A 12,532-nucleotide genomic window follows, 5' to 3' on the forward strand; every position below is an offset into this window, starting at 1 on the left:
TTCAGTAAAGAATATAACAAAGGAAATGATGGAATGAATGAAGGAAAAGTATGTGTATGTTTTTCCTTGTAAAGCAGGATGATAAGTTGCTGAGCAGGAATCCCAGCAGGTCCAGAGGACTGTGAGGAAGGAAGGTCTGTGTGTCTGTCTACTGGTTCACATCCCCAGCCTCATTCACAGTGCTGTCTCTAACTACCCAAGTGACCATATTGGTGTCACTATGGTGTTGGTGTTTGCTGTGGCATGTGTGTGTGTGCATCTGTGTGTGAGAGACAGTATGTGTGTGTGTGTGTGTCCAGGGGGCCGCTGGGCAGGGACTTGTCACACTGAGAGAGAAAGCAGTGTGTTTGATGACGGAAGCTCCATGTGACAGCTCCCCCCCCCCCCCCCCCCACCTCTGACCCCCCCAGCCCCAGCCGCCCCTCCCATCCCGACCCCCGCAGTCCCCCCAACCAGAGCTGTGAAAGCTGGGTTGCAAAATTAGGAATGGTTCTCGGACACAAACACAACACAGAGGGAGGGGTCAAAGTGTCACATCAATTTGTGGTGCTGCTGTTTCAGGAAGAGGCCAACCACTGCCACTTCAGTTGAGACTGTGGGCTCAGGGAAGGAGGACGGTCTTATCTGCACCACCCCTATCAGCTCCTCCTCCATCATCCTCCTCCTCTTCCTTCTCCACCTCCTCTATCTGATCCTCCTCTATCTCCACCTCCACCTCCTGCTCCTCCTCCTCCTGTCTGTGGTGTCTGTCTCTATGTTCGCATCATCGTCGCACACAGAAGCTATAGTCTGCAGCATTCAGACAGTTCTTCTGTGTGTTTGGGCTGGGAAACCCCGCGGGTGACCTCGGCGGTCCAGACCACTTTAACCAAACCTGTCCATTAACACAACCGCACATACTATTACCCCACGGGACCGGGGCACTAACCAAGCATTTACTCTCTCCCCCCCCCCTCCTCTCTCTCTTACTCCCACGTCCCCCAGCTCTCCCCTCCTCTCTCTCTTTCCTTGCCCGCCAATGTTACTCAATGAAAAAAGACAGGGGGAAAAATATGAGATTGATTTATTTGCCTCAGTGTTCTTTTAGGATGAAGTCGTTTTTCCCCCTCACTTCTTTCCCTCCCCCCCACCCACCCACCCACCCTCCCTCTCTCTCTCTCTCTCTCTACACAAACTGAAACCAATTAGCGGGTGTAGCACTTGTAGGGGCTGGATGTAGGGCAGGGAGGAGTAATAAAAAAGTATTGACTTTTCGGTGACTGTGCGCAGCGTGAAAGGGGTGCCTCGGCCTTGTCCAACATGAAAAGAGCTCCATTAATTTCACTTATTTCACGAAGGGCCCTGTCAAGTCCTAATGCGTCCAGCACACTTTTAGCATTCAGACACACTGACACAGGCCCCCAGCCCCCAGCCCAAACGAGTTTACATTATTTCAGCCACTCAGAGAGCTGAGAGCGAGAAGATAGAGAGGGGGGAAAGAGAGAAAGAAAGAGTCATTTCTAATCCCCATGGTTGAGGCTGGAATAGAAACCTTTCATACGTGGCTAATTTTACCTCTCCTTCTCCTACACTGTATCTTTCTCTCGCTCTCCTGCTCTCAACACACCTTCCTCTCTCTCTCTCTCTCTTTCTAAACCAACCTCCTCTTCTCTCTCTCTCCCTCCCTCCCTCTCTCTCCCTCCCTCCCTATGCCCTCCTTCCTTCATTCCTCGTCGGGGCTTTGTTCGGGTTTAAATTCAGTCCAAACGTAAGCTCACGTAAACACGCCGCTCCAAAACAGCTTATGAAATGCCTCGTGAACTATTTGTTCATTTTGAATACATCTCTACACGTGAATCCCCCTGACGATGTCATCCTGAGTGAACAGCAAGGGGGGGGGGGGGGGATCCCAGACAGCGAGGCTGGAGAGACGCTCCCTCGCCGCCGCTCTGGAGCCTGACTGCTGATCTCTGCTCCGCCACACAGACGACAACACCACAACATCACCAGAGTGTTCTGTCCTTTCTTCAGAGAGGAAAGGCGAGAGGAGCTGAACTAGACCTGGATGCAGTCCAGTTCTGGAGCGGTTTTAGAGGCAGGGCGGGATTCAGAAATACAGGTCACAGCTTTTCTGTTGCTCTCCACACATACTCGTCCAGTTTGGTCCTGTTTTCCTCCCAGACTGCAGCTAGGTGTGTCCAGCTTTAGATTAACTCAACGAGAAATAGTCCCCCCTCTGAAAACAATCGGATCTGGGTTGTGGTTAGAGAGAGGGAAAGAAAGAGAGGAGAGACAGAAACGGAGAGAGAGTGAGGGGAAAGGGAGAGAGAGAGACAGTAATTTCCCTGAAATCAAGCTTTTTCAGTGGTTGTATGTTTGTGCGTGTGTGTGTGTACTGTATGAGTATTTTGTGTGTGTGTCTAAAAATGTGTGTGTGGTGCAGAAGGGGAGAGGGGCAGGGTGTGCGTGCGAGGGGCTATCTGCAGAAAGAAACTAATCAGTGTGTGTGAGATAAGAAAGCTGGCTTTACGGTCTATGGTAATCAGGTCTAACCCTGCCAGAGCAATGCATAATCACTCACACATATTCACATGATTGATGAAATATGCGTTTGTGAAATCTGAGCTGCTTTTGTTATCATCCTGTTTTCTTTCTTTCTCTTCCTCTCTTCCCCTCTCTATCTCTCTTCCTCTCCCCCTCTTTGCAGTGGGCAGGAGGGACGCGGGGCGGACGACAGCAGCGCCACACACAAACAGGAAATTACACGCACAGCAAGGGGCCTTCCCTTAAAAAACGCAGGCTTGTTTGTCTTTCAGTCTGTAGTATACGCAATGCATCCAAAACAGTGCTCTGGAGGAGGGCAAAGAAAGAAAGTAGGAATCAAAGTAGGAAAGAGCAGAGAGAGGAAAATAATAAGTAATTGTACCCCAGCCTCCTTAGAAATGTGATCTGGATGAAAAGGTGGCTATGCTAGGGGCAGAGAGAGCGGGAGGGGGGTAGATGGATGGATATCAGAGAGATAAAAACAAAGAGATATAGAGAGACAAAGACAGACGCAGATCCAGACAGAAAGACAGAGAGAGAGAGAGAGAGGGGGGGGGGGGGGAGACACAGAAATGTAGAGAACATGAGAGAAAGAGTGAGACAGAGACAGAGAGAGACAGATAGAGAGCCTCTATCACTGTCACTGCACACCGTTAACGATGAGACAGATGTAGAATACTAAACCACACACCCACACAGGCCAAACTTCCAGAAACAACACAACCATCTCCGTCTTCGCAAGCTAAGCCCACTCCTGATTCCGGGAATCTCTGGTCCTCGTGTTTGAAGTGTGAAAGAAAGACGGAAGGTAGAAAGAAAGGTAGGAAGGAAGTTAGGAAGAGAGGAAGGCATGTAGGAGAGAAGGGAGTTAGGAAGAGAGGAAGGCATGTAGGAGAGAAGGAAGTTAGGAAGAGAGGAAGGCATGTAGGAGAGAAGGAAGTTAGGAAGAGAGGAAGGCATGCAGGAGAGAAGGAAGTTAGGAAGAGAGGAAGGCATGTAGGAGAGAAGGAAGTTAGGAAGAGAGGAAGGTATGTGAGAAGGGAGGTAGGAAGATAGACAGGAAGGTAGGTAGGAAGGTTGGTAGAAAGGGAGTTAGAAAGGAAGGTAGGATAAAAGGAAGATAGGGAGATAGGAAGGAAAGACATCTACTGATAGTAAGTAAAATAATATGTGATAACATAAGATAAAGGAGTGTAAGGATGTATTCCAAAGTATTGAGACAGGGCCTTTGATGAGGCTAAGTTTAGAGACTGAAGGTGGGAGGGTAGGGTGTTTCCCAGAGTATTGAGACAGGGCCCTGTGCGAGGCAGGGCCCCTCCCCCTGCAGCATTAAGGACACAGCCGCAGGGTGTTAGTGGCGTAATGAGAAACAGAGAAGGGCTTTCGTCAGGGCGCCGCCACACCTAGATTAAATATGCACAATTCCCATGCAAAACAGAGCAGGAGCTTCCATCTAATCCCCTGACTGGGCCTGTTTCAGCCAGGGTTAGATCCCTCATTCGTCAACACGGCCATCTTGGCATAACACATGAAGGCCATTTGCAGGTTTAAGTGTTTGTGATTGCTTTCCCCCCCCCCCTGCTCCCCGACCCCCCCCCCCCCCCCCCTTCCCTTCCAAACAGCACCAACACCCCCACCCCCCTCCACCACACCCCCCTCCACCCGTAGTCCGCAGACTCAGGCAATCTCATTCCACTCCACACTCCCCATCTACAGACTACCGAAATATAGGATCATAAAGATAGACACAATAGTAGAAAAATATGTTAAAAAAAATACATAAATTACCTGTATAATCAAGTCTGTTCTGAGAACACTGTTTTCTCCTTGACTGTTTATGTGTGTGTGTGTCGTGCATTCGTTTGTCTGTCTGTCTTTGTCCATCTTTTCCACAGAATCTTCCATGTCCACAACAAACAAACTTCATATGCACCCCTCAATCCCCACCCCCCATCTTTGAGCTGACTAGCACCAGCAGCCCTCCCATCCAAGGGCTGTCATGCCCCTCACAGCTAGCTGGCTGCAGGTTTCCTTGGGTGTAAAACGCGTGTCACGCGTGGTCGGGGCGGGCGGAGAGACAGGCGAGGAGGGCTCGCTCCAGTGGAGCAAGGCCTCTCTGCTCCTACAGACATGGGTCTGGCAGAGTCAATTAAAGAGCAGATATTCTTAACTCCGCACACCTCTGATTTCCATGCGGGGTGAGGATCCTGACATCCGCATGAAATTCAAACCCGGATTGAAGCCCATAGAGACCCACTCTCTGGCACTCCCCTGAAATGACCTGCCTTCATGCTGTTTTCCTCTTCACTGAGGGTTTGCCGTAATGAATTTGTCAGCTGCTACGTATGACTGTATGCAGAGGAGGCTATGTAGGATGCTGTATGTTGACCAGTGTGTTTAGAATACTATGAGATTTGACTCACCCGGTGCACCATGAGAAAACGCTGTCTGTTGTAACAGAGCAGAGGAACCCATATTTCCTTCTCACCTCCCGACCCATTTCACCCTCGAAACCCCCAACCCAACACACCTCCCCTCACCCCCAACCCACCCCCCCCCCAACCTCACCCTCACCTCAATCCTCTAAAAACCCAAAGCGTGGATAGCACCTTGCCCTCCTCTGCTGGTGATAGTGCCTGCAGCCTGGCTGGCCAGAGGAGGGCCTGCTGGGTTAAGTTGCTATCTGTGGGAAGGAGGATGTCAGGAAGATGCTTTATGAGTGTAGAGATGAAGGGGCCGGTCCGTTTCACACAGCAGTAAAAGGCTTATGGAGAATTAGCCTCCCGTGTCTGCTGGTCACTAATGCAGTAGGGAGGGGGGGGGGGGGGGGGGGGGGGGGCTTTACCCAGATACTGACTCTTATGCACGCAAAACTAAGACACACACAAACACACATCGTGATACATTCCACCTGAAGTGCACACATGCAGACACATGCACACGCACAAAAACGCACACCAGTTCCGAGCACACACACCCACACACACCCTCATTGCTCATTCCACCTACACAGCACACTTCCACCTTCTTCTCCTGTGCCTCCCTCTTCCCTGTCCAGGGTGTGTGGCCTACTTTATTTTATGTATTAATTGCTCATAATGAATATCATTCGCATTTAAGCACAGCTCGTACATCAGGCGGATCATTTTGATGCATGATGCAGATGATAATTAACAAGATAGGGCTGCAGTGTGGTGTCATCTCCAGCTAAAACATTATTCTACCCCTCCTCCACCCCTCCATCCTTCTCTCCACCCGTAGCCTCCAGCCACAGTCATGATAATAATAAAGAAGACACCGCTGCAGACGAGTTGCTGGGGGGGCAGAGAAGAGTGTGTGTGTGTGTGTGTGAGTTTGCGAGAGACGGTGTGTGTGTGGGTTTGAGAGAAAGGTGCGTGTGAGTTTGGGAGAGAGGGTGTGTGTGTGGGTTTGAGAGAAAGGTGTGTGTGTTTCAGAGAGAGAGAGAGAGAGAGAGAGAGAGAGAGTGAGTGTGTGTGTGTGCGTGATGGAGAGGCTTGTGCATGTGCGAGCGAGGTGTGTATGCGTGCGTGCACGACTAAGATAGTGAGGGGCAGGGTGTGGGTATAGACGAGGGGTGAGGGGTTGGAGGAGATGCAGGGCTATAGAAAAAGCAATTACCGCGGCTACGTTAGAGCCCGCGTGCGTGTTCCTGGGTGGCGCTAGGCGACGTGGCGTGCCGTGTAGCAGGCTACAACTGTCCAGCTAGCAGCGGAGACAGGCTTCCTTTCAGCTGGCTGATGGATGACAGCCTAACGCGAGCGGACGGACAGGCTCCGCGGCCAGACGTTGCCCACTACATGCACTTCATTAGCCAGCGTAATTAGCCTCACAACGCCATTAGCCAGCACTGGCGGTGATAAGAGTGCTAGCTAGTATGCTAACGGGGCTGGGAGCTAGCATTGTGGCCAGGGGCTGAGACAAGAGACGCTGGCTATGGTGCTGGGGCAGGTTGCTAAGGAAGCAGAGAGGAGATCAGGCAGAGGTCTGGGGGAGGACGAGGCTCTGCGCTGGAGTGGGGAATTATGGGATGGGTGCTGAGGCTGTGGTGAAGGGCTTTGGGATGAGCTGGGGCTAGGCTGGGGTGAGGGATGGGTGGGAGGAGCTGGAGAGAGGCTCTGGGTTGGGCTGGGATGGGGTGAGGGGTCTACAGTGTGTGAGAGGCTGTGCTGTAGGGCTATGGAGCTGGGCTGGGCTGGGGCTGGATTGTAGGGCTATGGGGATGGGCTGGGGTGAGTTTTGTGTGAGGATGTAGTGTAGAGCTTGGGGCTGGGGCTGGTGGTGTGCCGGAGCAGGAAGGGGCTTGGGCAAGGGCACCGGTGTGTAACCCAGGTCATGCAGCTCTGGGTGGATAAGGGAGGCCTGGATTAGGGGCAGGAGAGACGAGGGGACAGGAGTGAGCGTGGTAAGGGTGAGGAGTTCCATGGTGGGAGGGGGGCTGCAGAGGGGGTTTGGGTGGGGGTGCAGGGGGGTGGGTTTGAGCTGTCCACTCAGGTCGTGTTGTGATTCTGATAGGAAGGCTCTGCTAGCAGCCATGGACACTGACGACAGCTAACACACTCATTACCAGAGAGAGAGAAAAAGAACGAGAAACACAGAGAGATACAGAGGTCCAGTGAGGCCCCTGATTGCCCCCCTGTCCCCACGTATCTCGTCACCATGACAGCGGCCTGACGTTGTGGCGGGGCAGAGGACCTTCATCAGCACTGACAGCTAATAATCATCATCCTCATCTTGGTCTTCATCTTCAGGCCCAGCAGCCTCACCGCTGGGGGGGAGGCGGGGGAGGGGGGGGTGCTGTCATTACCAAGCACCAATCAACACGCAGGGGCTCATGGAGATGGGGTACTGGTGGCATCGGCTGACACTGGCACCCACACAGAGCTGCACACACAGCTAACACACACTCACACAAACACACACACAGAGCTACAGCACACAGGAAGGTGCATGCGCACACAGCAACAACACACACTCCCACACACACTCACACACACACACACACACAGAGCTGCCATACACACTCAGAGCTACACACACAGCGGAGAGCAACCACACACACACAGCAAGCACACACACATGGGCCTGCCACACACACTATGCAGACCAGCACAGGCTGAATGCTAACTCTACTCTGAATGGTATGAGGTATCATGAAGACTCTCCATTTGGCCCAAATAACAACTAACATGTAACAAAATACATCATTCCTTAAATGTAATAGTTTGAGAGTGTGTTTGCAGAATTTTGTAGCACTGTGCTGTCTTTGATAACTGAGACAGATGTTGGGTCTGAATGTTTGGTAATTGTGTGTGTGCGAGACACTGCTGTCTACTTGTGTGTGTGTGTGTGTGTGTGTGTTTGTGTGTGTGTGTATGTGTGAGCAATGAGCATGTCCAGACTTTATCTCCAGTGTTTAGATAAATCACCAGGTTACCTCAGGGTCATCTGAGGGAAATAACACAGCCATTGTACACACACATACACGCGCACGCATACATATACACACACACGCATGGGTTCAGAGGAAGAAAGATTGGAAGAAACTAAGGAAGAGAGAACATGAGAGAGAGCAAGAGAGACAAAAAAGAAAAGAAAGGAATAAAGAAAAAAAAAGGGTATCATTTAATCAGAAATTCACTTGAAAATCACCATATCCATCATTATCTCCTCTTGAGTCAATGGGAGAGGAGTGCAGGGCGATGGAGATTCATTAGACAGCCAGGTGTATGTGTGCAAAAGTGTGTGTCTGTGTGTGTGAGTTTGAGCCGGTGTGTCTATGTGCGCAGCCTCTCTGGAGTGGCTCTCATTGTTAGGCGGGAGAGGTAGGCAAAACGCAGGACATCCATCACATGGTGGAGGAATGACACAGGATTACTAGTTCGACAGTGTAATAAGCACCATCTCATTTCCTCTTAAGAATCAATTTACGTTTCAAAGCCCAGGATCATCATCAGGGGAAAAAGCTTTCCCGCTGAGAAATTAAGGAGCGTTTTTTGTATTTTTAGTTCAGATGATGTAAAACTAGCGGCAGACAGCGGTAAGAGCTGCAGGGTTCTGATTAAACAGGTAGAGAGGTGCTCGCTTCGGTTCTCTGGGTAAAACATCGGCCATTTCCCCTCAGACGACTGCTGTCAGACGACAGCGTTGGGAAAGGAGAGGCCCACAGAGAAGATGGCCCCACGGAGGGTACAAACAGCTTCTCATGTTTTCTCATTGAGCGTCTGCATATGCAGAGGTCGCACAGCGGAGCGCAATCAGGGAGAGCCGGGGACAACGACAAGACCCTGGTGCTGCCCCTGCTAACAACACAGGGAGACCCTGTACACAAACACAGCCTTATTTATCTCCTTCCTGGGGAGTTGCCATTCCCTCGTCCCCTCCCTCTCCTCTGCCCGTCTCCCCCGGTTTCCAGGCACTGGCTGCGGAGGAGCGTGTGTGTGTGTGTGTGTGTGTGAGTGTCTGTATGTGTGTGTGTGCAAGGGGCAGTGGCTGCTGGGAACAGAGCTAATAAAGAACTCTGATCCATGAAAGGCCTTGAGCAAAGACACACTCAATTACCTAATGCCTGGGCCGAGGGGCTGGGGGGCCGAGGGGCTGGGGGGCCGAGGGGCTGGAGGGAGACAGACTTCCACAGCCCCCCTCATTTACGTATGCCTGGGTGGGTGTGTGGGTAGATGGTTACACATACGGGGGACTTCAGGCGAATGGGTGTGTGTGTCTGTGTGTGTGTGCATACGGGTGTGAAAGAGAGCAGGGATTTATTAAACTGCTGTCAGTTTTGACAAATTTGTATAGCTGAAGTTGGGAGGTTACACTGGCAGTTGGTGGCTTTCGTAGGTGGGAGAGGTCCGAGTGTTGGTTTTTCCAGAGGGAAGACTGGTGTGTTCGAGTGCACACACGCTCTGTGTAGCACGTCTCTGTTAGCCAGGAGACGAGTGTTCTGCTGACTGACTTGATGAGGACAGCCGGGGGGGGGGGGGGGAGTTCAGTGCAGCATCAAATTGCGCATAGCTTAATGTAAGAATAACACAGATAATGTGGAGGGGTGAGAGCGGGTGGGGGTGGGGGGGGGGGGGGGGGGGGGTGTTGAAGAAGTACCAAAACCATACTTCAGGCAACCGGTATGTGTGTATGTGTGTGTGTGTTGGTGTGGTATATGTGTACCTTTTTCCCGTGGAGCTGCTCTGGTCTCTCCTCTCTGAAGTGTTTGGTTCCGTAGGCCAGGGGCAGAAAACAGGAAGTGCTGTGGACCGTACGCTCGTACTTCCTGTCCTTCCAGGCCTTGGAGAAGGGCTGGAACCTGCCGGAGTACCAAGTTAGAGAGTTAATAGTCTGGTAGTTGGTGAGCAGTTAGGAGTTAATAGTCTATTAGTAAGTGAGGAGTTAGTATTAATAGCCTGGTAGTTAGTGAGGAGTTAAAGGGAGTTAATAGTCTGGTAGTTAGTGACCATTGCCAACTTAATTACATTCAGGTTGATTCTCTAAATTACAGTCTAGACACACGGCCTGGGGGAAGATGAACCCTTACAATCATCACAGCTATGTGTGTGTGTGTGATAGTGTGTGCATGTGTGTGAGAGTGTGTATGTGTTGGGTCTGGCCAATGCTCCTTAGGGAATTAGTCTGTCTCACACAAAAACATAAACACACAAACAAACAATAAAAACCTCTTCTGTAAACAACACTTTCATATACTATTGTATATGAACCCGATGTTTGTGTGTGCTCATGCGTGTGTGTATGCTTGTGTGTGTGTGTGTATCCTCTTGTTCTAGACTAGTGTCTGAGACAACAAACTCCTTAGTGTGTGTTAGATGCACGGTAAATGTAGCAAAGCCCAACAGACCAAATAAACCATGTCATAAAAAATAACAAAAAATGATAATAAAACATGGAACAATGAAAAAATAGAAATAAAGCCAATCCAATCCAATCAAAAAAAAAATTGAATGGATAAACACACATACAAACACACACACACACACAGACAGACAAACACACACACACACACAGACAGACATTAAGAGTGGGGCGTAGACCCTTTTGAAAAATGGACCTGTATGGAACCCCCCCCCCCCACTCTTCACACACACACCCTCCACACACACCCACACACCCCCTCCACACACACACACCGGCACAGACGCTGGTAAGCCACCAGAGACCCTGGTCTCTCCTACAAGACAGATTACACAGCAGTCCCAGCTAATGTGCTCAGGGGAGGGACATCAGTGGTGTGATATTAATGTGGCCCCCATGTCCCAGCCTACACAGGGCCGGGCGCGGCTAGCCGGCTGTTACACTCACCGCTCTCATTGCCTCCCGATTGCATTTTAATAGGCTAGTTTTTATTCATTCAGGGCCATTAAGGAAAGTTTGACTCCTCACCGGGGATCTTCTGGCTGGGGCCTGAGCTACTAGCGCCTGGCTACAAAACACACACACACACCCACAGGCGTGTGAGCAGACAAAGAAACACACAGAAATAACCACACAGAAACACATGTACACACAGGAGTGCGCACACACCGAAATAACCACCCACACAGAAAAACCTCCACACTACACCCCCCCCTCCCCCCCAAAAAAGAAAGGGGTTGGGGATGAGAAAAAAAAGGGAGAAAAAAAAAGAGAGAGAAGGGCTGAAAGTGGAGGAGAGGTGAGGGCAGAGAGGAGCGCGGGGAGGTAGTTAAGCTGAGCTCTCTCCAGTGGGCTGTGTGTGGGACCGCATAACGTGTGTTGTTTCAGTGAACTGAGACAGATTGGCTGTGGGCTCCATATGGCTCTCTCTGTCTGACATGCAGAGCAGCCAGCCATTGTTGTGTCAGGTCAGGTAGCCTACTACTAGTGTGCGAGTGTGAGCGTGTGTGGGGGCTCGGGACGTTGAGGGAGCTGCTCCATTCACTGTATAGAGTTTCATGTCTGTGTTACATCCTGGACGAACATTAGCCCATAATTCAGTCAACTGTTGGGGTGCATTTGATTGAGTTTATCCAGCCCAATAAACCCAAAGGGAGAAGCAATCAAAGCCAGATCAAATGCACAGTTCCAAGTTGTTGATGTTTGAGTTTACCTGTAATGTAGGCCTAAGCCGAAGCTACACACACACATGCAGTGCCCACACACACACACACACACACACACACACACACACACACACACACACACACACACACACACACACACACACACACACACACACACAATCTCCCTCTCGAGTAATCCTCCAAATATTATCATCATCAAAACCCTCCAACTCAGTGGAGGGCCAGGCTCCTCATTACAGAGAAATTAAACTGGAGAGAGGAGGAGGAGGAGGAGGAGGAGAGGGACAGGGGGATGATAAAAACGAGTGGCACATTTCGGTTGTCCTTTGAAACATTTGCAGTGGAAATGAGTGTCTGTGGCGGATCAAACAAGGGGGGGCTAATGGTGGTTCTCCATGCCCCCAAGCACACACACAGATACACACACACACACACACACAGACATACGCATCCAGACGCACACACACAAGACACACACACAGATGCACATACTCACACAAACACATCCACACACAGACAATAATACGATTTGAGCCGGTAAGTTGGTAAGTAGCGCTGGTGTTTGAGTGTGTGGTAATGGGGTTAGCAGGGAGTGTTTCAAGTGAATGAGGAGACCAGGCCGATTAGCACCAGAACCACACTGTGCTCCTAATTAAAACCAACGCAGGGTTTTAAATAAACACCCAGATTGGTGGAGCTGCTGAACATCAGTCAGAAGTGGTGTTAACCTAATCCCCTGTTATATGGCGATTATGCTCTGCTTTAGAGAAGATGTTTTCAGTGTTTTGATGCAGTAATGAGTCTGTGAGACTCATTGAGGAAGTTTGTGTGTGTGTGTGTCTAAGAGAGAGCGAGAGAAAGCAGAGAGAGAACTGAAGAAAAAGAAAGAGAAAGGAACAGAGAGAAGAGGAGAGAGAGTGCGAGGCTGAAGCTGAGCTCTA

General features: G+C 50.5%; 1 protein-coding gene across 1 annotated transcript in view; it reads right to left on the reverse strand.

Moving 5' to 3' along the window:
* Window positions 1-12,532, reverse strand: part of spata17 (spermatogenesis associated 17) — a 31,032-nt gene that overhangs the window by 1,972 nt on the left and 16,528 nt on the right. The window contains exon 9 of the mRNA XM_067260968.1: window positions 9,709-9,844. Within this exon, the coding sequence (XP_067117069.1) occupies window positions 9,709-9,844 (136 nt within the window). The remainder of the gene's footprint in view (window positions 1-9,708; window positions 9,845-12,532) is intronic.

Source organism: Osmerus mordax, chromosome 22 (genome assembly GCF_038355195.1).
Source record: "Osmerus mordax isolate fOsmMor3 chromosome 22, fOsmMor3.pri, whole genome shotgun sequence".
Taxonomy (NCBI): Eukaryota; Metazoa; Chordata; class Actinopteri; order Osmeriformes; family Osmeridae; genus Osmerus; species Osmerus mordax.